General features: G+C 34.4%; 1 protein-coding gene across 3 annotated transcripts in view; it reads right to left on the reverse strand.

Annotated features, from left to right (window-relative positions):
* The window catches only part of IQCM (IQ motif containing M), a 489,167-nt gene that overhangs the window by 344,879 nt on the left and 120,360 nt on the right, over positions 1 to 23,928 (reverse strand). For all 3 annotated transcript variants that reach the window (XM_054554570.1, XM_054554569.1, XM_054554571.1), the window contains 2 exons: positions 8,459 to 8,549; positions 4,210 to 4,298 (listed from right to left, as the gene is read on the reverse strand). In XM_054554570.1, the coding sequence (XP_054410545.1) occupies positions 4,210 to 4,298; positions 8,459 to 8,549 (180 nt within the window). The remainder of the gene's footprint in view (positions 1 to 4,209; positions 4,299 to 8,458; positions 8,550 to 23,928) is intronic.

Below are 23,928 nucleotides of genomic sequence, written 5' to 3' on the forward strand. Positions count from 1 at the left end.
TCCTAAGCCAAAAGAACAAAGCTAGAGGCATCACACTACCTGACTTCAAACTATACTACAAGGCTATAGTAACCAAAACAGCATGGTACTGGTACCAAAACAGAGATATAGATCAATGGAACAGAACAGAGCCCTCAGAAATAACGCTGCATATCTACAACTATCTGATCTTTGACAAACCTGAGAAAAACAAGCAATGGGGAAAGGATTCCCTATTTAATAAATGGTGCTGGGAAAACTGGCTAGCCATATGTAGAAAGCTGAAACTGGATCCCTTCCTTTCACCTTATACAAAAATTAATTCAAGATGGATTAAAGACATAAACGTTAGACCTAAAACCATAAAAACCCTAGAAGAAAACCTAGGCATTACCATTCAGGACATAGGCATGGGCAAGGACTTCATGTCTAAAACACCAAAAGCAATGGCAACAAAAGACAAAATTGACAAATGGGATCTAATTAAACTAAAGAGCTTCTGCACAGCAAAAGAAACTACCATCAGAGTGAACAGGCAACCTACAAAATGGGAGAAAATTTTCGCAACCTACTCGTCTGACAAAGGGATAATATCCAGAATCTACAATGAACACCAACAAATTTACAAGAAAAAAACAAACAACCCCATCAAAAAGTGGGTGAAGGATATGAACAGACACTTCTCAAAAGAAGACATTTATGCAGCCAAAAAACACATGAAAAAATGCTCACCATCACTGGCCATCAGAGAAATGCAAATCAAAACCACAATGAGATACCAACTCACACCAGTTAGAATGGCAATCATTAAAAAGTCAGGAAACAACAGGTGCTGGAGAGGATGTGGAGAAGTAGGAACACTTTTACACTGTGGGACTGTAAACTAGTTCAAGCCTTGTGGAAGTCAGTGTGGCGATTCCTCAGGGATCTAGAACTAGAAATACCATTTGACCCAGCCATCCCATTACTGGGTATATACCCAAAGGATTATAAATCATGCTGCTATAAAGACCGATGCACACGTATGTTTATTGCAGCACTATTCACAATAGCAAAGACTTGGAACCAATCCAAATGTCCAACAATGATAGACTGGATTAAGAAAATGTGGCACATATACACCATGGAATACTATGCGGCCATAAAAAATGATGAGTTCATGTCCTTTGTAGGGACATGGATGAAATTGGAAATCATCATTCTCAGTAAACTATCGCAAGGACAAAAAACCAAACACTGCATGTTCTCACTCATAGATGGGAATTGAACAATGAGAACACATGGACACAGGAAGGGGAACATCACACTCTGGAGACTGTTGTGGGGTGGGGGGAGGGGGGAGGGATAGCATTAGGAGATATACCTAATGCTAAATGGCGAGTTAATGGGTGCACACCAGCATGGCACATGTATACATATGTAACTAACCTGCATATTGTGCACATATACCCTAAAACTTAAAGTATAATAATAAAAAAGAAAAGTTAAAAAAATAAATAAATAAATAAATAAAAAGAAGATGTAAATATATGGGTTGCCAGAAGAAATAAGACCTAGTGTTAGATAGATTAGCAGGGTAACTACAGTTTACAATAATCTATTGCATGTTTCAAAATAGCTAGAAGAGAAGAATGGAAATGGTTCTGTCATAAAGAGAAGACAAATATTTATGGTGATGGACATCCCAAGAACTGATTTGATCTTTACAAATTACATGAATGTATTAAATAATCATGTGTATCACCAAACTGTGTACATGTATTATGCATGAATTGTAAAAAAAAAGAATTGGGTGATAATTTGAGTCCAGTAGATTACCATATACCCCAGGGAAAATGGCAATATCTACATTTTTTACTATTTATATATTATCTTGTTAAATAGACCTCAATGATTATGTCAGATATTCATTGAAGCTATAAATTATTACGTCGAGTTATAATAATGTTGTGGAGAATAAGCTTTTTTGTGCAGACTTTTTAGACTATAGCCTTAACATGAACAAAAAAATTAACAACAATAAAAAGTATTCATTATTTTTCACCAAAGACACAAAGTGTGGACCACTCTTAAATTATTCCACAAAAATGAACATTTTTCACATTTCACTAATAGCTTACACAAAATAAGTTGCTGGCCATAATCTTTCAGATATTTCTAGCCTTGCTTTAAAAATATGTAATTATAAAAGAATGGTGTGGCTGAAAATAAAATAAAAACTTCCTAAATAACAAACCAGTGAAAATCCCTGTTCTTATTTGATTAAAGATACATTTCATTTTAAAGGAAAAAAGAACACCTACTCTATAGCATTTGGAAAGTATGATTTTTATTGTAAAACTTTTTACTTTTTCAGCATATTCAACCTTCCAACTCTCCATGAAGTTATATGAGTATTGAGATACTTATCATAAAACTAATAATCTCCTCAACAATTTGTTTTTAAACCATATAAACTAAACTGCATAACATTTTGTTTATTTTGATGGTATCTCTGCAGTCTACATATAATCAGTTTTTAAAAAGAATTGTAAAAAATAGTATCTAGTATCTTATTTTCTCAATTTCTTTTTTTCTTTAGCAGTTATTGAGTTTTAGCCTACTGTGCAGAGACAGGTACACAGATAATACTGAAGTATACCTCACTTGGGTGGTTTTTTCCTTTTTAATTTACATTTGTTCATTCATTTAACATATGGTTATTAGCACCTACTATGTATGTGTCATGCACTGGAATAACTATGAGGAGTCTTTTAGCTTCTACGAAGTTATGGTTCAATTAAGAAACATTTCACAATTCAGCAGAACATTTCTGCATGGGTAGAACCTTTAGCAAATTTCAAAACTTATCACATGGGTGACTACCAATTCTGCCACCCTTTTCCATTCACAATTTCATAATGATCTGTAGCTAATAACCAGTATTCTCTCAAATATTTTAGAAAAGTTTTATACTCTTGTTTAGCATTAAATAAACTGTGGTCTAGCCCCTGTATATAAGCTCCATAAATATAGAAAAATAAGACTTAAATTAATTTCAACATCCAAACTAAAGCTATGAGAATTGCCAAGTCCTTCAAAGAGCTGAAAAGTTCCCCTGCAAGATGATGACACAACTGGTCCATGTGAGGTGAATGATACTTGAAGACTGAGGCTTTCATCAACCCTTCGATCATCCTGAATAAATTCTAAATGTCACAGAATTAGTAGAACTTTAACTTATGGTAAAGAGCTATAGAACACAGCTTTCAAGGAGATCAGATTTCAAAAGTATTATTTATTACACCCATTAGATCCTAGCCTTGTATAAATATTTGCCTACATTTACTTCCACACATGTATATTCAATTTTAGAATCACTTGAGACCCATACATTATTGTATTGCCCTGGGACCTCAAATTATCTAATAAAGCCTTAAAAGAATTTAAGCTCTGAACCAATGTAACAATCAAAATTGTAAAACACATCTATTGCATATCTTCAACATTTTGACAGCATATTCACAAATTTTAGTTTTGGTGAATATTGATTGGAATAATGAAAACATGATTCATAGAATTTGTTTGGAAGTGAGCTTCCACTTAATGCTTGAGTTCCTTCTATAATAATCCAAACAAAAGGTGGTAAAATTATAAAGGTTATCATATGCAAAAGTGCCTTGAGAACCCAAAGAAGAATTTATTCAGCAAACTTTTAAAAATTTCTTCTGAAATCAATAAAAGTCCTACTTTACAAGAAGAGTTTTCCCTTAATGACATCCTGAAGCTCATGAGGAACAAGTTAAAAAGAGGGAAAACTAAAAAATAGTTGTTTTGAATCAATAGCCCCTAGGTCTTTAAGCAGTTCAAGTTCCAGAGAGTTTCTCAATTACACTTAAGGGACTTTAAAGAATCATCTATATTCTCTTTTAAAGAATCGTATGCATTTTTTTAAAAACAACAATAACTCAACTGTAAATAAACTTTTAAAATTACAAATTTTATCTTTATAATTTACTACAACCTGCAATATTCATATTTTTAAAAATCCAGTCTCTCAATTTCAGATAAAGGCATGGAAAACTAGTTATTAGTAGTTGTTTCCAAAATCTGCTTATCTTTGATACAGTGTTTGAAACGAAAATAAAGGAAATAACTCTGTTCAATACTAGCTCTTTGTTTTTGCATTTAAATGAATGCAAAATAATGAAAATCAATGTGCTGCCACCAACATTTATGTATAAGACTCACCAGGTTCTTTCAGAAGTTCCAAGGTAGAGGTCCCAGGTTGTAAGTAAAGATGGACAGGAAAGGGATAGAGTAATTCCAACATTCTGTTTCTGAAACATTAAATTGGATCTTTAAGTAATTTGATAGTCCCTATTTTGTAATACAAATCTTCAACACTAAAGTTATAGGACTAAATGCTAATCATAGAAAACCACTTGTCTCTGGTCAACAGGACTATACCTGTTGTTCCCTCAGTGCCTTGAAGAGTAAATATTATTAAACAAAGAGAAAATACTACCAAATTTTGCTGGTTCTGAGATGAATAACAAATACGAACATTTGCTTTCCAAATGAGCCCAAACTAGCAAAAATCAGGAAAATGAACAAGCATCATATCTATATATTTCTTCAGTGTTTTACAAGAGATTTTTGAGTAGCATGTTTTCCTAACATGATTTGGAGAGCTTCAATCCCAACAGGTGAATAAAGACAAGTATCACATAGAAACTTTGGAAAATGTGAATAAGCAAAATGAAAGAAAATAAAAATCTCCCCTAATCTTATTACCCTGATATTTTAGTAATAATTGCAAACCCTTCAATACTTCCTATAGGCCAGCATTCAGGGCACTATTCTAATCCTTTTTATATGTTTTACCTGATTTATTCTTCAAAACAAGCATGTAGGTACTTACTATTATGATGCTCATTGTATAAATGAAGAAACTAAGACATTTAGGGGTTAAGCAGTATACAGTTCAGATTATTTCAGCTAGAAATGGGTGGGGTCAGGATTGAAATTCAGGCAGTGGGACTTCAGGAACCATATTACTATTTTATACTGATTCCATTTGACATGATTAGCATATGGAATATATTTCATTCCTTTTCTCTGTTTCAGTGTACATAAATGCACGCAAAATTTTATACTATTCTTTTGCACTAATATATCATGGAGATCTTTCTTTATAAATGTACAAAGGTGCACATTGTTATTTTGACCTATTACATAGAATTCCATGTTATTTTGGCCCGTTACATAGAAATTCATTGTATAGATTTTGACATACTGATCGCTTATTTACCAGTGTTCTTCTGTGGGATATATTTGTTGGTTTTGCTTTTTTGTTGTTTATAAACAAGGATGAAAATCTTTGAACATTCATATTTGTGCACCTGTATTTCCTTGTGTTACTATAATGCCTAGAAATTAAAAGGTTGGTTCAAAAGTTATGTAAATCTTACATAAATTTCTAGAATTTTAAAACATTTGCCCACAAAGAAGCATGGTCTATGAAGGAGGAGACTCTTCAGAGATTCACATTTGGCACATAGTAGGCACTCAATAAATAGTAAAGAAATAACTAATGATAGGATCTATTAATTTGACTGTCACTCATGTGGTCATGCCCACGGAGTTGGCCAAAGGACTGAGGTATCCCTTAAGTTGTATCAAGAGAAAATAGAGAGACATGAGTATGCAGTCAGTTTTATAAAATTCCATTTGAAATTCTAGAACGTTTTTATATATCACCAAGAATGGGATCAAATTTCATTGATCAGGCATAATTTCCTTTGCTTTCTAATATCTGGTCCATGGATAAGTGTTATTTAATCACCAAGTTAGAACTAATTATATATTTTCAATTATTCCTGACTAATGAAAGATTCTAATGGAAGTAGACCATTCAACCACTGAAGCAAAATATTTTACAGACATTAAGATGAAACGGCAGTTGCTTCACACAAATGTGAAATACCATGAGGGATTCTATCCTCATTCTGTTATGAAATTGATCAGAACAACCTAAACATGAATTGTCATGTAACACAGGAAACTCACTGATCACAAAACTGGGCAAAGAAGTCCAGGCTCACTTGCCTAAATTACAGAATGCATTTACTGAAATTCAGTTGTCATACCTTCAAATGCACCAAATAATATCAACTAAAAATTAGCACTAGTAAATAAGTGATTAATAAATGCATTTTGTTGATGGGAAATTAAAATTTAGGATGAACCCATATCTATCATCATCATAAAGAGTATTTTAATGTAGGGCAATCTTTGAATTTAGAATTCAAAGGTACATTGAAGAACTTTACTTTCTTAAACTTATATTGAAATTGTAAAAGTATTCGATTGTGTTTTCCCACCACAGGTCAAAAATAGACAAGTTTAGAAAAGGGAAGAAATCATATATTTAAAAGATTTGGTCATATTCATATTCATGTTTTGCTCAAGGAAATTTCTTTTGTTGGGCCAATATTTCAATAGTCATCCCAAAAATATTATAGTCATCTTAACAATCAGTATTTTTCAAGGCATCTTCAGGATAATTATAAGTTGTTTATATACAACTTTTCTCACAGGGGTCTATTTAACTTGAACAAAAACCTTTTGGGAGTTTTATGAAGAGTTGGGTCATTCATACTAATTAGTCCTAGAGCCTGTCCCTGCATTGGTAACAATCTCATATCTATTTCCCAACTGATTATATTATCTTTTCTTCTGCTTATATTCTCATTGCTGTTTCCTTATCTTCATTATGTGGTGAACCCGATTTCAAAAAAAAATTTTGTCTAATCACATTCTATTTGTCTAGTTAAGCACAGGTTTCCAAAAATCCTTAGTCACCACGTCCCAAAGCACTTATTTGTCTTTCCCCCTGCATTCCCATCACACTTTTAACATTAATGAAGTGAAGTTAACTGTTAAAGTAGGAAACAAGTTACCACCATCAACTAGCTATAAATAAAGACAAGGCAGCCCAGGTGTATTGAAGTTCAGGCTTTATATGCCCTGGGCTGTCACTGGAAGTACATGCACTTGCTCTTAATTTCAAAGGATGTTGATCTTCCTCATTAAGCAGCACATGTTTTCATTAAAAATGGAAAGTTAGGGTGTCAAGGGACCCTTATCTTCTACCAGTTGCAGAAGAAACAATTCTTCAGAAAATAGTCAACTCTCTTGAGAAAGACATTATACTGAAAGATATTATACCTGACCAGATTTATTAATAAGTGCTTCACGTGTCCCTAAAACATTATTATTCTGCCATGGCTTACCAGCCTCATCTAAAGATACTGAAAATGATTTTCAAATCAGTTAACCTTTTCAGTTAGTAAAAGCTGACATGAAATTCTAAACAATTTGACTAAATAGCTATATTAACTACTCTTTTAGGAGCTACCAATTTGCTAGACCAATTTGGATCTTGAGTTAAAATGGGTAACTCAAAGGCAGAAAAGAAATTTATAAAAACTAGTAAATTTCCAATATAATAATTTCTTTTCCTTTGTAATTAATGTCTTCCCTCATCATGGGTATAACCAAACCTTTAGTATTAAGGCTGTGTATATATTTCACTCTTTCAAATTTGAGTATTGTATTACACTTAAGCCAAGAAAGTGGTTACCCTGAGCATGGATCTTCTAGTGTTAAGCACATAGTTCACAACTTAAACGTTGGAAGACCCATAAAGTTCTTCGTAGCCTTGCCAGCATTTCCTCAACTAACTTATAGCTGTGCCAATTACCCCAAATTTCTGACCATGTTATAATATCAATGAATTATTGTAAAACAAGCTACTGAAAAATACATTTTAGCAGAGAAGTGTTTACTGTCTGTAAGTATAAATGTTCTTACAAAATATGTGCTGAAGGGCTTAGAGGTTCTGTCTATAGCTCCAGGGCCAACTATTGTGTATGTAATTTTAAAGTTATCTTGAAGACAGTGATGCTATTTCATGCAATAATTCAGAAAAGGAACTGACCCATCTCCAGTCACTTTTGGAAAGCAGAGGCAATGCTCAGAATTCCTGCGTTCAAACTATGTTCTGTAGAACCAGCGTCACCTTCTGTTAGAAAAAGACTAACCTTTAATTATTAGATTTAGAAAGGAAAATTATAACTTACTCTGCTCCATAATTGCTGCAGATGAGTTATTAAAATTCTAAACTTATGTAATATTACCATAAAATATGGCATTTTTTGCTCAGGAAAGCCACAAATTGGATTCAAGCTTATGCACTGTAAAACCCAGATGGTTTACTTAACTACTCAGACATCCTCCAGTTCAAAAGTTAATTGAACTGAAAACAAAAATTTTGATAATTGATATGCTTTGAGGAACTCAAGCAGAACAATAAATTAGCTTCATGTATGGGGTGTTAACAGAAAAACTTGAGAGACCATGACAATTGGTCAGGGAATATTGGCAAAGTAGAAGAAAATATATATTTTCTATAGGTTAGCTAATTATACATTACCTGGACTCCTCAAAGTGCTGTTGCTTTGCTGTCTCCATTTTTTTACTCACTGGTTCAATAATAGTCATGATTTTATCCAATTTAACTTGTCCTGAAATTTTGTTAAAGTTTTAATTGCATACTATTAGTTTTCAAGTTGTAAATGCATTTTTTGAATTCAATTGCAAATCACAGATTTTTAATAACAAGAGCTATAATCTTTAAAAATGTTACTAACACAGAGATACTAAAAATCACAGTTGAGTAGTTTTCTTCACTCCATGCTACTCAGATGCTTTGCAATTACTAAACTTTAGGACTGAAAATTATAGTGCAAATGAACTACATAAATCAGAAAGGAGATTGCTCTCAGAGAAATGGCTGCAACAGCATAGCATATACCGATGAATACAAACAGCCTCATTTATACATATCAGTATTATTATAATCATTATCATCACAAAGCTTAGTTCTTACAGAAGGGGCTGCTATTTTAAAATAATCTGGCAAATCTCTCATTCCTATAAATAGGAACACAAAGTGCTCCAGAAATCTCATTATTTGATAGAGTAAGACTAACATCCACAAAAGGCAAAGGTTCTACTTTTTAAAAAATCTAATTATTCAAGTCTAAAGAGAAATTTACATCAGTATTTTTAAAATACTCATTACTTTCTATTGTCCACAGATAATGGGACCAATATATAGTTTGAAATATTATAACAAAAATATTATCAGGTAACTATTGAGCACCTTCTAGCTACTAGCTCAGATGTATTAATAATAAAAGATACAGAACACATGAGACAAAACCCTCTGCTTTAGAAAATTACAGGCTAGTTGGATCTCAATGTCATCAAAAAGAAGAGTATACTAGACTGAATTATGTAATGTATATTCAAAATGTACGTTCAGAGAACATAAAATTTTTGTAGAAATGGAAAACAGAACATTAATATTGATTAACTACAGTCAGCCTTCGGTGTCCTGGGGTTCTGCATCTGCAGATTCAACCAACCACAGATTGACAATATTCAGAAAAAAAATTTTAAAAATACAATACAATAAAAATAATATAAATTTAAAAACAATATAGTATGAAAGCTATTTGCATAGAGTTTGCATAGCATTTTGTATTATAAGTAATCTAGAGATGATTTAAAGTATACAAGAAGAAATTGATGCCAATCATTTTGACACTACTCCACAAGACAGAGAAAGAGGGAACCCTAATTCATTCTATGAAGCCAGCATCACCCTACTAACAAAACCAGGAAAGGACATAACTAAAAAGAAAACTACAGACTGATATCCCTGATGAACATACATACTAAAATCCTTAACAAAATACTAGCTAACTGAATCCAACAACATATCTAAAAGATAATCCACCATGATCAAGTGGGTTTCATACCAGGGATGCAGGGATGGTTTAACATACTCAAGTCAATAAATGTGATACACCACATACGCAGAATTAAAAACAAAAATCACATGATCATCTCAATAGATGCAGAAAAAGCATTTGATGAAATCCAGCACCCTTTATGATTAAAACTCCCAGCAAAATCAGCATACAAGGGACACACCTCGATGTAATAAAAGCCATCTATGACAAATCCACAGCTGACATAATACTGAATGGGGAAAAGTTGAAAGCATTCCCTCTGAGAACTGGAACAAGACAAGAATGCCCACTCTTACCATTCCTCTTCAGTGTAATACTGGAAGTCCTAGCCAGAGCAATCAGACAAGGGAAAGAAATAAAGGGCATCCAAATCTCTAAAGAGGAAGTCAAACTGCCAATGTTTGCTGAAGATACTTTCATTTACCTTGAAAACTCTAAAGACTCCTCCAGAAAGTTCCTAGAACTGATAAAAAAAAAAAATTCAGCAAAGTTTCCAGATACAAGATTAATGTACACAAATCAGTAACTCTTCCATACACCAACAGCACCCAAGCAGAAAATCAAATCAAAAACTCAACCCCTTTTACAATAGCTGCAAACAAAAAATAAAATACTTAGGAATATACCTAACCAAGGAGGCAAAAGACCTCTACAAGGAAAACTACAAAACACTGCTGAAAGAAATCACACATGACACAAAAAATGGAAACACATGCCATGCTCATGGATGGGTAGAATCAATATTGTGAAAATGACCATACTGCCAAAAGCAATCTACAAATTCAACACAATCCCCATCAAACTACCATCATCATTCTTCACAGAATTTTTTAAAAAAACAATTCTAAAATTTATATGGAACCAAAAAGAGCCTGCATAACCAAAGCCAAGACTAAGCAAAAAGAAGAAATCTGGAGGCATCAGATTACCTGATTTCAAACTATACTATAAGGTCATAGTCACCAAAACAGCATGGTACTGGTATAAAAATAGGCATATAAACCAATGGAACAGAAGAGAGAACCCAGAAATAAACCCTAATATTTACAGCCATCTGATCTTCAACAAAGCAAACAAAAACAAAGTGGGGAAAGGACACCCTTTTCAACAAATGGTGCTGGGATAATTGGCTAGCCACATTTAGGAGAATAAAACTGGATCCTCATCTTTCACCTTATACAAAAATCAACTCAAGGTGGATGAAGGGCTTAAATCTAAGACCTGAAACTACAAAAATTCTAGAAGATAACAGTGGAAAAACCCTTCTAGACATTGGCTTAGGCAAGGATTTCATGACCAAGAACCCAAAAGCAAATGCAATAAAAGCAAAGATAAGGACACATGCACACGTATGTTTATTATGGCACTGTTCACAATAGCAAAGACTTGGAACCAACCCAAATGCCCATCAATGATAGACTGGATAAAGAAAGTGTGGTACATATACACCATGGAATACTATGCAGCCAGAAAAAGGAATGAGTTCATGTCCTTTGTAGGGACATGGATGAAGCTGGAAACCATCATCTGCAACGAATTAACACAGGAACAGAAAACCAAACACTGCATGTTCTCACTCATAAGTGGGAGCTGAACAATAAGAACACATGGACACAGGGAAGGGAACATCACACTCTGGGGCCTGTGGGGGGTGGGAGAACGTTAGGAGAAATACTTAATGTAGATGACAGGTTGACAGGTGCAGCAAACCACCATGGCACATGTATACCTATGTAACAAACCTGCACATTCTGCACATGTACCCCAGAACTTAAAGTATAATAATAAAAAATAAAAATTAAAAAAAGACAAATATTTGGGACTTAATTAACTAAAGAACTTTTGCACAGCAAAAGGAACAGTCAGCAGAGTAAACAGACAACCCACAGAGTGGGAGAAAATCTTCACAATCTATGCATCTGACAAAGGACTAATATCCAGAATCTGCAACAAACTCAAACAAATCAATAAGAAAAAAACACAAAATCCCATCAAAAAGTGGGCTAAGGAACTGAATACACAGTTCTCAAAAGAAGATATACAAATGCCCAACAAACATATGAAAAAACGCTCAACATCTCTAATGATCAGGGAAATGCAAATCAAAACCACAATGTGCAAGAACAGCCATAATAAAAAAATTAAAAACAGCAGATGTTGGCATGGATGCAGTGATCAGGGAACACTTCTACACTGCTGGTGGGAATGTAAACTAGTACAGCCAGTATGGAAAACAGTGTGGGGATTCCTTAAAGAACTAAAAGTAGAACTACCGTTTGATCCAGCAATCTCACTACTGGGTATCTACCCAAATGAAAAGAAGTCATCATACGAAAAAGATACTTGCACATGCATGTTTATAGCAGCACAATTCGCAATTGTAGAGACATAGAACCAGCTCAAATGCCCATCAATCAACGAGTGGATAAAGAAACTGGTGTATGCATATATATATACACACACAATGGAATATTACTCAGCCATAAAAAGAAATGAATTAACGGCATTTGCAGCAACCTGGATGAGATTGGAGACTATTATTCTAAGAGAAGTAACTCAGGAAAGGAAAACCAAACATCATATGTTCTCACTGATATGTGGGAGCTAAGACATGTGGATGCAAAGGCATAAGAATGATACAATGGACTTTGGGGACTTGGGGGGAAAGGTGGGAGGGGGATGAGGGATAAAAGACTACAAATAGGGTGCAGTGTATACTGCTCGGGTGATGGGTGCACCAAAATCTCACAAATCACCACTAAAGAATTTAACATGTAACCAAATACCACCAATACCCCAATAACATATAGAAAAAGTAAATAAATTTTAAAAAATAAAATATATGGGAAAATGTGCATAGATTATGTGCAAATACATACTACACATCTTATCAGGGACTTGGGCATTCTCAGATCTTGGAATGATGGAGGTAGGGGAAGTCCTGCAACCAGTTCCCCAAGGATACTGAGCAAAGGCTGCATTTATAAGGTACCAGAAGTATTGGTTAGCATTCCTTATGAGTTATCTCATGTAAGCTTCAACAGTTTTGTTCTGTTTTTGTTTTTGTAAAGTACTGTGATTAGTCCGTTTACTCAGAGAAGCAACTTTCCCAAGATCCTTTAACCTGGAAGGTACAGAGCCAGGACTCCATTCTTTTTCACTGTGCTCTACACTGCCCCCTGGAACTTGTGGGGCTTCAGGGGATTCATCAGTAAAAGTGGGTAATTTCTGCCTTGTTTACTTCAGAAGTTAACTATAAAGCTCAGAGGACACACTTTATATAAAGACACGTGGTATGTTAAGTGATATCATATTAAAGAAGAATTTTTAAGTTTGAGTCTTAAAAATAGAAACATTAAAATATTTGCCATATGCCAAGTGTGCTAATTGCTATATATGGATTATCATGTTTTATTCTTAGAGACATCCCATAGATTAAGTACTATTACTATCTCCATTTTACAGATGAGGAAATGAAAGCAGAGGTGTGATTATTTTCCCCAAGATTAGACCATTAGCAATAGGTAGAGATGATATTCAAACCCAGGCAGATAGCCCCTGGAACCTGAATTCTTAATCACTCTGATGCTCAATATGCCTGTTTGTTTAGTGTACTTATTTATAGAGTATCTACTTAATAAAAATTGCTATGCTAACTCCTGGGAGGGGAGCAGTGTAGAATATAATGGTTAATAAAGCACTATTGCTACCTTCAATGGACAGCATAACAGTGAAAATCACTGCAGAAAAGTGAAGGAGGAAAAGGATGGGGCAAAGGTGATGGGAAGTGCAATCTGGAGATATAAAGAGTGAAATTTTACAGCAATGGTAAATAAATTAACCTTGCAATGAAAGAAAGACAATCATAGAAGCTAAAGAAAGCATTGGGATTTAGTGAAATTTTTGTTGTTGTTTTATTTTTCAAGGCAGGAGGTTTTCAAGTCAGGTAGGAAAGGAGCCAATATAGATCAAGAGATTACAGATACTCACATCTGAATACACTTGGAATTGAATACATGAGCAGGGAACAGGTTCACTGCATACCTAGGAAGGATATGATGAAGTTCACAAGTGAAGGTATTATTTAAGGATAATATTATTTTGAAAGCAACATTATGAAAATAAATTTTCACTAATGAGGAATTCACGTTTGTAAAAATACACATCTATGCAGAAAACATACATATATGTGTATCTTGGTTTATTTATTTGCAAATTCAAGGAAAGATATGGAAGAATGTATACTACAGCAGAGACAATTAGTACTCACCAAATTATCCATGTGCTCCCCTATATTTTCCATACCCCTTTAAAATTACTTTGAAGACATGTAATTAGACTCTGACCAATGAGATGTGAGTACATGAGGTGTGAGCCACTACGAGACCTGGGCCGAAGCCCACTCTTTCCCTGCCACATTGCCCCAGGAAGCCTGTGTGCCAAATGGCAGAGCTATAAGGTAAACTGTCTATCACACTGTGATTGATGTAGGGGGAAAATAAGTCTTTATGAAACATGAAGTGACAGAGACTCCAGGGTTCATTTGTTACTCAACAGAGTGCAACCTTTCTTGTCTAATATTTACACCAAACTAAGAACATCAGCAGTGTCTATCTTTGGAAGGAAGTGGAAAATGTAGTATTGTTAGGACTTTCCCTTTCAATCCTATATATGTATGTATTTTTAAAATCTTTATAATGAGTTTGTGTTAATACAATAATTAAGAAAAAGATATGTCTATTTTAGAGAAAAAAAACCTGTTAAATACTTTGGGTATAATCCATTTAAGTGCTACACTAAAAGCCCTCTATAGACCATTTAGCTAAATCATATTAGGACTGCATCCAACATACAAAATAAATGCAGATATACTCTTTAAAAAGTAGTATATAAAGTTAAAGGAGATCTCTAAAAAGGCAATTAAAACATATGAAAATCTAACATTGCTGCAGATAAACCTTTAGACGGCAAATGAGACTTAGTGTGTGACTTTAGGCCAATTACAACATCTCTGAATTTCTAACTATTGCTTATGTAAAATCTAGTAGTTAAACCAATTCCACCAAACTAGAATTTCAGTTCTGAAATATAAATTATAAATAACTTCTGATTAGAATACTTATTCAAAGAGAGACCAAAAGGGAGACCAGGGCGAAAAAAAAAAACAGAGGTAAAGTGATGAGTTCTTAGAGGTTTTACAATGAAGTTAAGCAAAAGGAATGTAAGGCATTAAAACTGCCAACTTAGGTATGAGCTGACAGGCAAAAAAGAAAAACAACAACAAAAACTCCCAACCAAAAGACTCTAGTCTCTAACACTACTTACTATTTGCTCCTCAGAGTCCAGCTGGAATTATTCATTCACCTGAGCTCAATCATTTGTTCACCTGAAATCAATCATCCATTCAATTTCATTCATTTCTGACAATTTTGCCTTTCTCCTTCATGGGCTCATTTTGCTTTGACCACCTCCAGCTATTGTGTGTCCCCCAAAGCTATTTCTTTCCTTGGCTACCTTCTAACCCTTTACTTGAATGTTATGGTCCATGACCTTGGCTATATTTAGCACTTCAATGTGCACAAATCTGTATATCTTGCTTAGACCACTCTTGAGATCCAAATTTGAATAGCCAACTATCTCTATCTCAATCAACATGTCCCTCTCACACGTAATGACACTACTGTCCATCCACAAGCCTGAAAGTCATCTCCACTATTCACTCTCCCTCAATCCCCTAATAGAGTTATTAAATCCCTTCCATCCTTTCCCACTCATACTCTCTCAATTCAGACCCTTATCATCTTTCATCTGGTACATTAGCAGCTTCTCCGCTTGGATTCCTGCATCCAACCATGAAACTCTAACCCATCCTCCATACTTTCCATAAATAATCTTTCATTTCCAAATCATGGAATTTTAAATTATCATGGTGTTATTGTTTTCTAATTTAACATCACAGTAGTCAGAGAACAGGTTTTGTATAATTCTAATTCTTTGAAATTGGTTGACTCTCACTTTATATACCATTGTGTAGTCAGTTTTCATAATGCTCCATATTTGTCTGAAAATAAGTATATTATTTAATTCTTAGGAGCAATGTCTTATATCTACCTGATAAATCAACTTGTTAATTTAATTGTTCCCCATTTTGCTAGTCATTTCAAGACTCAGTACAAGGGATATTCTCTAATCTATCTTAACATTGAAACAATTTGCAGCACTCATTGTTTGGTTGGCCCATCATCCCTTTACTAATCTGTAAACTCTCTGATCATGTGGACTGGGACTTATTTCCCTTGAATACTCAGCATTTCCTTAGAATACCCAGCACATTCAACAAACATTTGTTATAAGAATCAATAAATAAAACATTTAATACCTCTTATTCAGTCACATAGATTTTTCAGTATCACTTTTCTGTTTGCCAGTGCCATGGATTAATTTCTTTCCATTACTTTCTCGGATACCATAGATACTATATACATACTTCCTTCCACTAATTCCCACTGCTCTCCTGACCTTCATAAAGAATCCCTATTTCTCCCCATCCTTCCACAAAAAAAAAAGAACAAAAAATAAAACAGCATCTCTATTTCAGGTTGTAAAAATCGTCTATGTTAAATAGTTAAACTGAACCAATGTGTTATTGGAAACTAGTTTTCTAGAATTTAAAGCTCAAACAAATTGGAAATTCAGTGTCAGAAAAGGGAGTGTGTTCCTCATCACAGATATCTGTTAGCAGAAAATTTCAGAAGAACATTGTAGAGGGGATTTTATGTTGTGAAAATAGTTGGGCTAGAAGAGCTTTAAGGTCTCTTCTACACAAAGACTTACTACTATGAAAGTGCTTCAGGTCGGTAACATCATTTTCATTCAAACAATGAGAGATTTTATATTTTGTACACTGAATAATTATAAAATGGTTTTCTCACCTTTCTCTCTTTTTAAGACCCACTGTTTAAATTTTATTTAATTCCATATGAATTATAATGAAACTTAAAAATTTTAAAGTTTCAAATTTATAGACAGATTCATTAGTCAAGAATGACAGATTGCAATTTACTGACATTTCACATTCTAGTGTGTGGGCTGGGTAGATGTCATATAATTTTCTACTGTTGGAATTTCAAGCACATGTGTGTTATATAGAATGCCAATTCCTCACTAGACTGTGAACTCTGATGGTTTCTTGAGGACAGACATTGTGTTTTTATGCATCCATCCATTTATTCAATCATTCATTCAACAAGTATTTATTGAATACCTACAATGTGACAGGCAGTCTGCTAGGCACTAGGAATGCAAAAAAGAACCCGGAGATTATGAAGTCAACATTCTTAGGAATGAAATTAACTACAAATAATTACATAATTCCAAATACAGTGCTGTGAAACTTTATTTTCATTATCTCATGAATTTAAAACAAGGAATGAAATGTACCCTTCAGCTTTTGTAATTGGGATGTCATTGGACAATTTAATGGAAGTAGAAACAAGATTTCTTTGGGTTGAAGGAATAATGTTATTGGAGGTAATAAATGTAGACTCCCTTTTCAAGAGGTATGTGGTTTGAAGAAACAGACAGCAATGAAATGATCACCACAGAAACACAAGTTTGAGAAAGTAAATTATAGTGTCAATATATTTTTAATATGAGAGAAACTTTAGTATGCTTATAGGTTATAGGAAAGGAGAGATGGAGACATAAAAGAGGGCAAATAATACATAATAGATAAGATAGGTTCCTGAAAGAAAACAGAAAGAATGGGATAGAATTCATACCTGAAGAGGCATCTTCTAAAACCATAGACAAGATTTTGGGTGGCTATTAATAAGTTTCCAGTGAGTTCACCATGAAGACCTTTATTTTCTCTATGAAGTAGGAGGTAAGGTCATTTACTGAGGGAAGCAGGCTGAGATTTGTTAACGGTTGTGAAGGTTTGGGCTAAATAGTAAGTGAGATGGGTAAAAGAATTGAAAAAGGTCAAATTAAAGATTTTTAACTTAGATTACTACTTAATGCAGTCATAATCATAGCTAGCTAGCACTTGAAACACAAACCTTCTCTTCCTATTGTTCAGTTTCTCCACACTTCATAACTAAATGTTTAGACTGGTTGTCTACATATATTGTTTGCTCTTTCTCACCACACTTTTTCATCACTACACTCCCAATCTACCTTGTACAGTGGTTGCTCTGTGAAAACTGCTCTCATCAAAGATACAACGACTTCCATGGTAGCACACCCAATGAACAAGTATTTGTCAGCTTTTTGCTGAGCCTTCACAGCAGCACTCAATGATAATGATTTTCTTTTATGAAAAGATTCCAACAATTTCTCCTAGATTTCCTCCTGTGATGCTGCTTCTCATTGTCAATCTCTTTTGCTGACTCTCCCTCTTCTATCAGACCTCCAATGAATGAAATATCTTAAGCCTCTGTCTTAAGCCTTTTTGTTTATGTTAACTTCACTTATTCCTTAGGAAATTTCATCCAGTTCCATCCATGGCTTTAAATACTGTTCACACACCAAAGACTCCAAAACTTTATTCTCCAGCCCATATCTCTCCTCAAAATTTCAGACTTATGTATGCATTAATTACTATCTCAAATATAATCTATTTAATGGAACTCTTCCATTAAAGAGACATTTTAATGCAGTTTGTAAGTTTAGATGTCTCTTGCTTATGGTCCTTTGAGTTAGCCAGAGCAGTTCTGCTTCAAGCTATGAGTCAGCTGGCTTATACGGATCAGGCTAGATAGGTGCCACCACCTGGGGCATGGTCTTTTCTTGGTAGATCAAAAAGTGTAAGAGACAAGATAAACTACTACGTACATTTAAAGTCATTGTCTGCATCATGCCTTCTCATCTTCCATTAGCCAAAACAAGATAGGGTCAATCTCAAATTTAGTGAAGCAAGAAAATATACTCCAAACCAAGGTGGAGGAGGAAAGGAAAGGTGGAACAATAACCCAATCTAAGCCATCATTATCTCTTTCCTAGATTTAAAAATCACTTTCTCTGGTCTTTCCTCTGTCCTCTGTTTATTCCATCCTACAGAATAGAGGCCTGCATATCTTTTTTTTTTTTTTTTTTTTTTTTTTTTTTTTTAGGGTTTTTTTTTGTTTTTTTTTGTTTTTTTTTTTTTTTTTTCTTTTATTATTATTATTATTATACTTTAGGTTTTATGGTACATGTGCGCAATGTGCAGGTAAGTTACATATGTATACATGTGCCATGCTGGTGCGCTGCACCCACCAACTTGTCATCTAGCATTAGGTATATCTCTTTTAAAAATGGAAATCTGATCATAACGTTCGTCTTTAAATCATTCAATGACTTTCTACCACTCTTAAATCAAGTCTTTGCCATTACCTACAGGGCCACACATTATCTAATTTATGCCTATCTCTCTCAGCTGATTTCACATCACTATCATTTTATCTGCTATTACACTGCAGCCACAATATTTCCCTTCAGGACCTTGAATAAGTCAAGGCCTGTTCCTCCTCAGGGCTGATTTGTACCAGTATTCAAGAGTTGATTGTTGTGCTGCACCCATTAACGGCACATGTATACATATGTAACAAACCTGCACGTTGTGCACATGTACCCTAGAACTTAAAGTATAATAAAAAAAAATAAAGTCATTTCAGCGTAAAAAAAAGAGAGTTGATTGTTAATTATAAGGAATTTTGCAATCCAGATTAAATGTCTGGTAGCCTTAAATCAGCCAGGGTGAGAATATTTATACCCTGGGAGTCAGGACATGCCGTAAATCAGGTTTTTTTGCCCCCTGCAGAACAAATTTACCAGCACACCATTGGTCCTTCTTGTCCTTCAGATCTCAAATCAAATACATAAGTTCCTAAGACAGGCATTCATGGCATTGGCATCTAAAATATGTCCCTACAGTTAGTCTATTAAATCATTCCATTGCCTTCATTGTGATTATCATGTTTTGTCATTATCTTATCTGTTTGCTCCTTAATTGCATTTTGCCTATCTACTCCCAGCAGAATGTAAGCTTCACTTATTCACAACTATATCATCAATGTCAAGAAGAATGCCTGGCATATAATAGATGTTCAATAAATACTTATTGCATGAATGAACTTCCCCTGGTATATTATGAGTTCTTTAAGAATGGAAACATTCTTATTCTCTTTCTAACTCACATATAGCATTATAAATCAGAAGCCCAATAAATATTAATTGGATAAATGAAATAATTTATTAGTGTGTTTACTAGGTACAGATATAATGAATTTCAGATTTGATGTAAGGTAGGGGAATAAAGACATCTGTGCTAGACAGGTTGTCTGAATACTTTGTACTTCGTTATACAGATTTTTTTCCTACTCTACCTTCATGTAAATAATTATTGTCCTCAATTCAATAAGATCATTTAACTAATAAGTTGTTATTCACTATTCTTTTTAGCCATGTGCTAGGGACCATGGAGGTTATAGGGGAAAAAAAAGGAAACATCATTTCCACTTAGCAAAGTTTATATTTCATAATCCCATAATCCCATAATATTGTTCATAATATTGATTGAACAAATATCTCAGTGACTGGCCTAGCATATATTAGGCACCCAATAAATGTTTGCTGAATAAATGAATGAAACTCAGCCAAGAACTGAGGGCAGAGCTGAATTAAATGCTTAAGAATATAAAGTTCTCTACAATGTTAGTAGAAGAGTTGAAAGTTAATCCATGTTTTGTCCGTGCAATTTAACTTCACCACGAAACTTCAATGTGTGTAGCAATAGAGCAAAATGTACTACAAAAACATAACTATTTTCAGAAATCTAAAAACATGATAGTAATGAAAAGTAAGATGAAGTTTGTACAACTCTAATAAAGACAATGTAATGAAAACCAATTCAATGTCTTTTATGCTAACATATATTTCAGGAATTTAAATCTTATCTTCCAGGTAAATATATTGCATTAATTATGAGAGATAATTCAGAAAAGTGGTTAAGAGAGCAGACAGACTTAAGTAAGTATAAATTTGAACTTTACAATTTATCACCGGTATGACCCTCAACAAGTTATATCACATCTGAGCTCAGCTTCATCCTTTGTAAAAAAGTACATAAGAATAATAGATTGTCATATGGATTGTGTAAATGATACATGCAAAGTCCTTAGCACAAGGCCTGGTACATAGTAAGTACTCAATAAAATTAGTGATGTTGATGATTATAAAGATATGAATTTTAACAACATGATATTATGGTCTATACAACAGATGAGTCAGACACATAATGTCATACAGTATAAGACTATAAGTGCCATAAGACAAAATGATATGAAAATATTATCTGAAATATGTAAACTTTTAGTAATAGCACAACATATTGAAAACAAAATGCAAAGTTATATTGTGCTTTATATTTCCATGACCAAAACTTCTCCATCAACAATTTTCTCCCATGTCAGTTATAAGATACAAAAGTGCTCATCAAGTCTTTGCCAAATTAGATAGTATACACTCTTCCCCAAAAAAGAAAATAATACCATTATCTACTAGTGAGAAAAGTGAATTTTTACCAAATAAATACCATGGTCAGAGGCTTAGCAAAATTGCCCAGAAGAAATGTGTTTAGATTGATCTTCCCTGGATTACCCTCTCCAACAATAACAGATATGGCTACAGTTCAATACCTTTATCAAATCTGAGCCTTTGCTCAGGCTTACTGGGCTCTAGTCCATCTGATGGAAAGATAGAGGCATATATCCCTAGTCAGCCAATCCTGATCTTCCCCCTAAAAAAAATTAAAACAAGCGTCCAGGAGACAATTCTTCATGAATATTTTCACGTATCTGTAGAGTCAGAGCTTTGTGAGCAAGGAATTCTGGCACCTGGGTTAAAAGGGGTTTGAGTGGCAAAAAAAAAAAAAAAAAAAGCCATGGAAGTTAAAGACAGAGACCTTGAGGGAGATTTACAGGCACCTCCCCTTGTGCCATTTATTTACTTACATTTCAAAGAATGATAGACCTAGGGACCTTTAGTTCACCACCTGTCTCCAGATTGGGTGTGTTTGCATTTACAAAGCACTTGCTTTCCCTCCCCTTCTGTCTCTCCCTCTATCTCTTTCTCTTTCTTTTCCCTCTCTCTCCCTGCAGTGGAGGAGGGGAAAATGTGCCTGATGCCCTACTTAAGTTCTGAGATTCATAAATCCAGTGTTCCTTTTTTGTGGTACTAACTGCATTATTCATGTAGATAACACTTGCCCTCATTGTGTTGCCCCAAAGAGGACCGAGGCATGGGAAAACTGAGGCAAGATGCTCTGAGTAATCACAGTCTGTCTCTGATGTAGAAATTCTGTGTTTCCTGTCAAGATAGCTAGATAGGCATACATATAGGCATACATAAAGATTTTAAAACTTAATCTAAGCAGGTCTGACATACTCCTCTCCTTCACAGATAGCCCAAATGGAGCTTTGTTAAGAGCTGACTTCCAGAAGTTTAAACTATCTTTAGTCCATCAATTAATCTGGCCCCTTGTAATTGCTCTCCAAGCTTAAACACCTTTGTATTCTCACTCTCTTCTCCGGGCAGCTCCTGATGTCCTCAAATGTAGCTCTATCAGGTCACCCCTCCCACACATACACACATGTCCCCCAGCTCTCTCATCACTGAAAAGAAGGCTGTTCTCGGTACCTTTACGGCTTTGGCACTATTCTCTTTTAGCTCACAGATGGGTACCTACTGAGTACCTACTAAACCCTCTAGTGGTAACTATCCTGTTGCAAATGTCTTTCAGGACAAGGATTTTTGAAAACAACTCAAAAAAATTTATTCTCTCAGGAAATGCACCAAACCATAGAGTGTGATATACTTAAGTCAGGAGCATGGCCATTTAGTAGACTCAGCTGCCTGACTGCTTGCCTTGGGAAAGTCACTTAGCCTCTCTGAACTTCTGTTTCCTCTTTCTTAAAATTGGTGAGTGATACTTCTGAACATTATAAATTAGATTGTGATGTATTAAATAAGCTATAAACAACTTACAGAAAGTACTGAGCACTCAAGAAATAGAGAACAGTTACTATTGTTAATATTTTTATTGTGAAAAGCAAAAGAAACATAAATTCATCAGCATCTGTTTTACCCGGCAGGACTCCTGAGTCCACTAAGGAAATCATCAGGGATACTCTAGTAGAATTCATCTTTCTTTCCCATCGTATTTGAACTGGAGAATATAGGAGACTTAGTCATAACCCCAAATCCCTCTTTACATGCTTCCCAAAAATGAGGCATACAAATATACAAACTGAGGCTCAGAAACAGGTACATTTATAGGATCACTCTAACATAGGCCCTCAATAATATTTTGAGAACTGAAAGAATTCATTTAACCCCAGCTGGGATACTGTCTGAGGAAACCTGAGAAGGGAGCAGTCATTAGTGGCAGGTGACAGACAGAAATAAAAACCAAAGTAATGACCAAAAATAATTTTTTTCATGTGTTGGGGGAAAAACAAAAGCATTCAAGGAGAAGCCTAAAACGCCACAGTCCTTGCTTATAACCATTTAGTAACCTTGACATAGCAAGAAGAATATTCATGTATCATTTTGTTCCTCACAGCATGGGACGAAAAGGTGTAATTACTAGGGCAGGGCCACTAAACATAGAAAGTGGTAACTTTAAGGCATGAGAGAGTGTTTGAGAATAAAGGTTGTTTTTATTTATTTAATTTTTTTGTAGCATTAATCATGTTGCATCTTGCAATGGTGTTGTCATTTCTTTTGCATGCACACACTGAATTACTGAGCAGTGCTATGCAATGTGTCTCACACGCTCTGGCACTTCCATTTCATACTTCACAGTTTTAGTGTCACTTTGAGGTTTGAAATGTTTCACAGTTATTTGCTATATGTGGGTGCCAAAAAAATCAGCCTATATCACTAAAAAAGATACTACAAGAATAGAAAATGGTTAGAGTCAGATGGGAATTTTTGTTTCATTAACATTCAGAACTTTATCAAGAATCACTTTACTTTTTATCAAAATCTAATTTATGTTTTAGAGATGTATGGATGAGTACAATTATTTTTCTCACCATAC

The sequence above is a fragment of the Pongo abelii genome, chromosome 3, assembly GCF_028885655.2.
Source record: "Pongo abelii isolate AG06213 chromosome 3, NHGRI_mPonAbe1-v2.0_pri, whole genome shotgun sequence".
NCBI lineage: Eukaryota > Metazoa > Chordata > Mammalia > Primates > Hominidae > Pongo > Pongo abelii.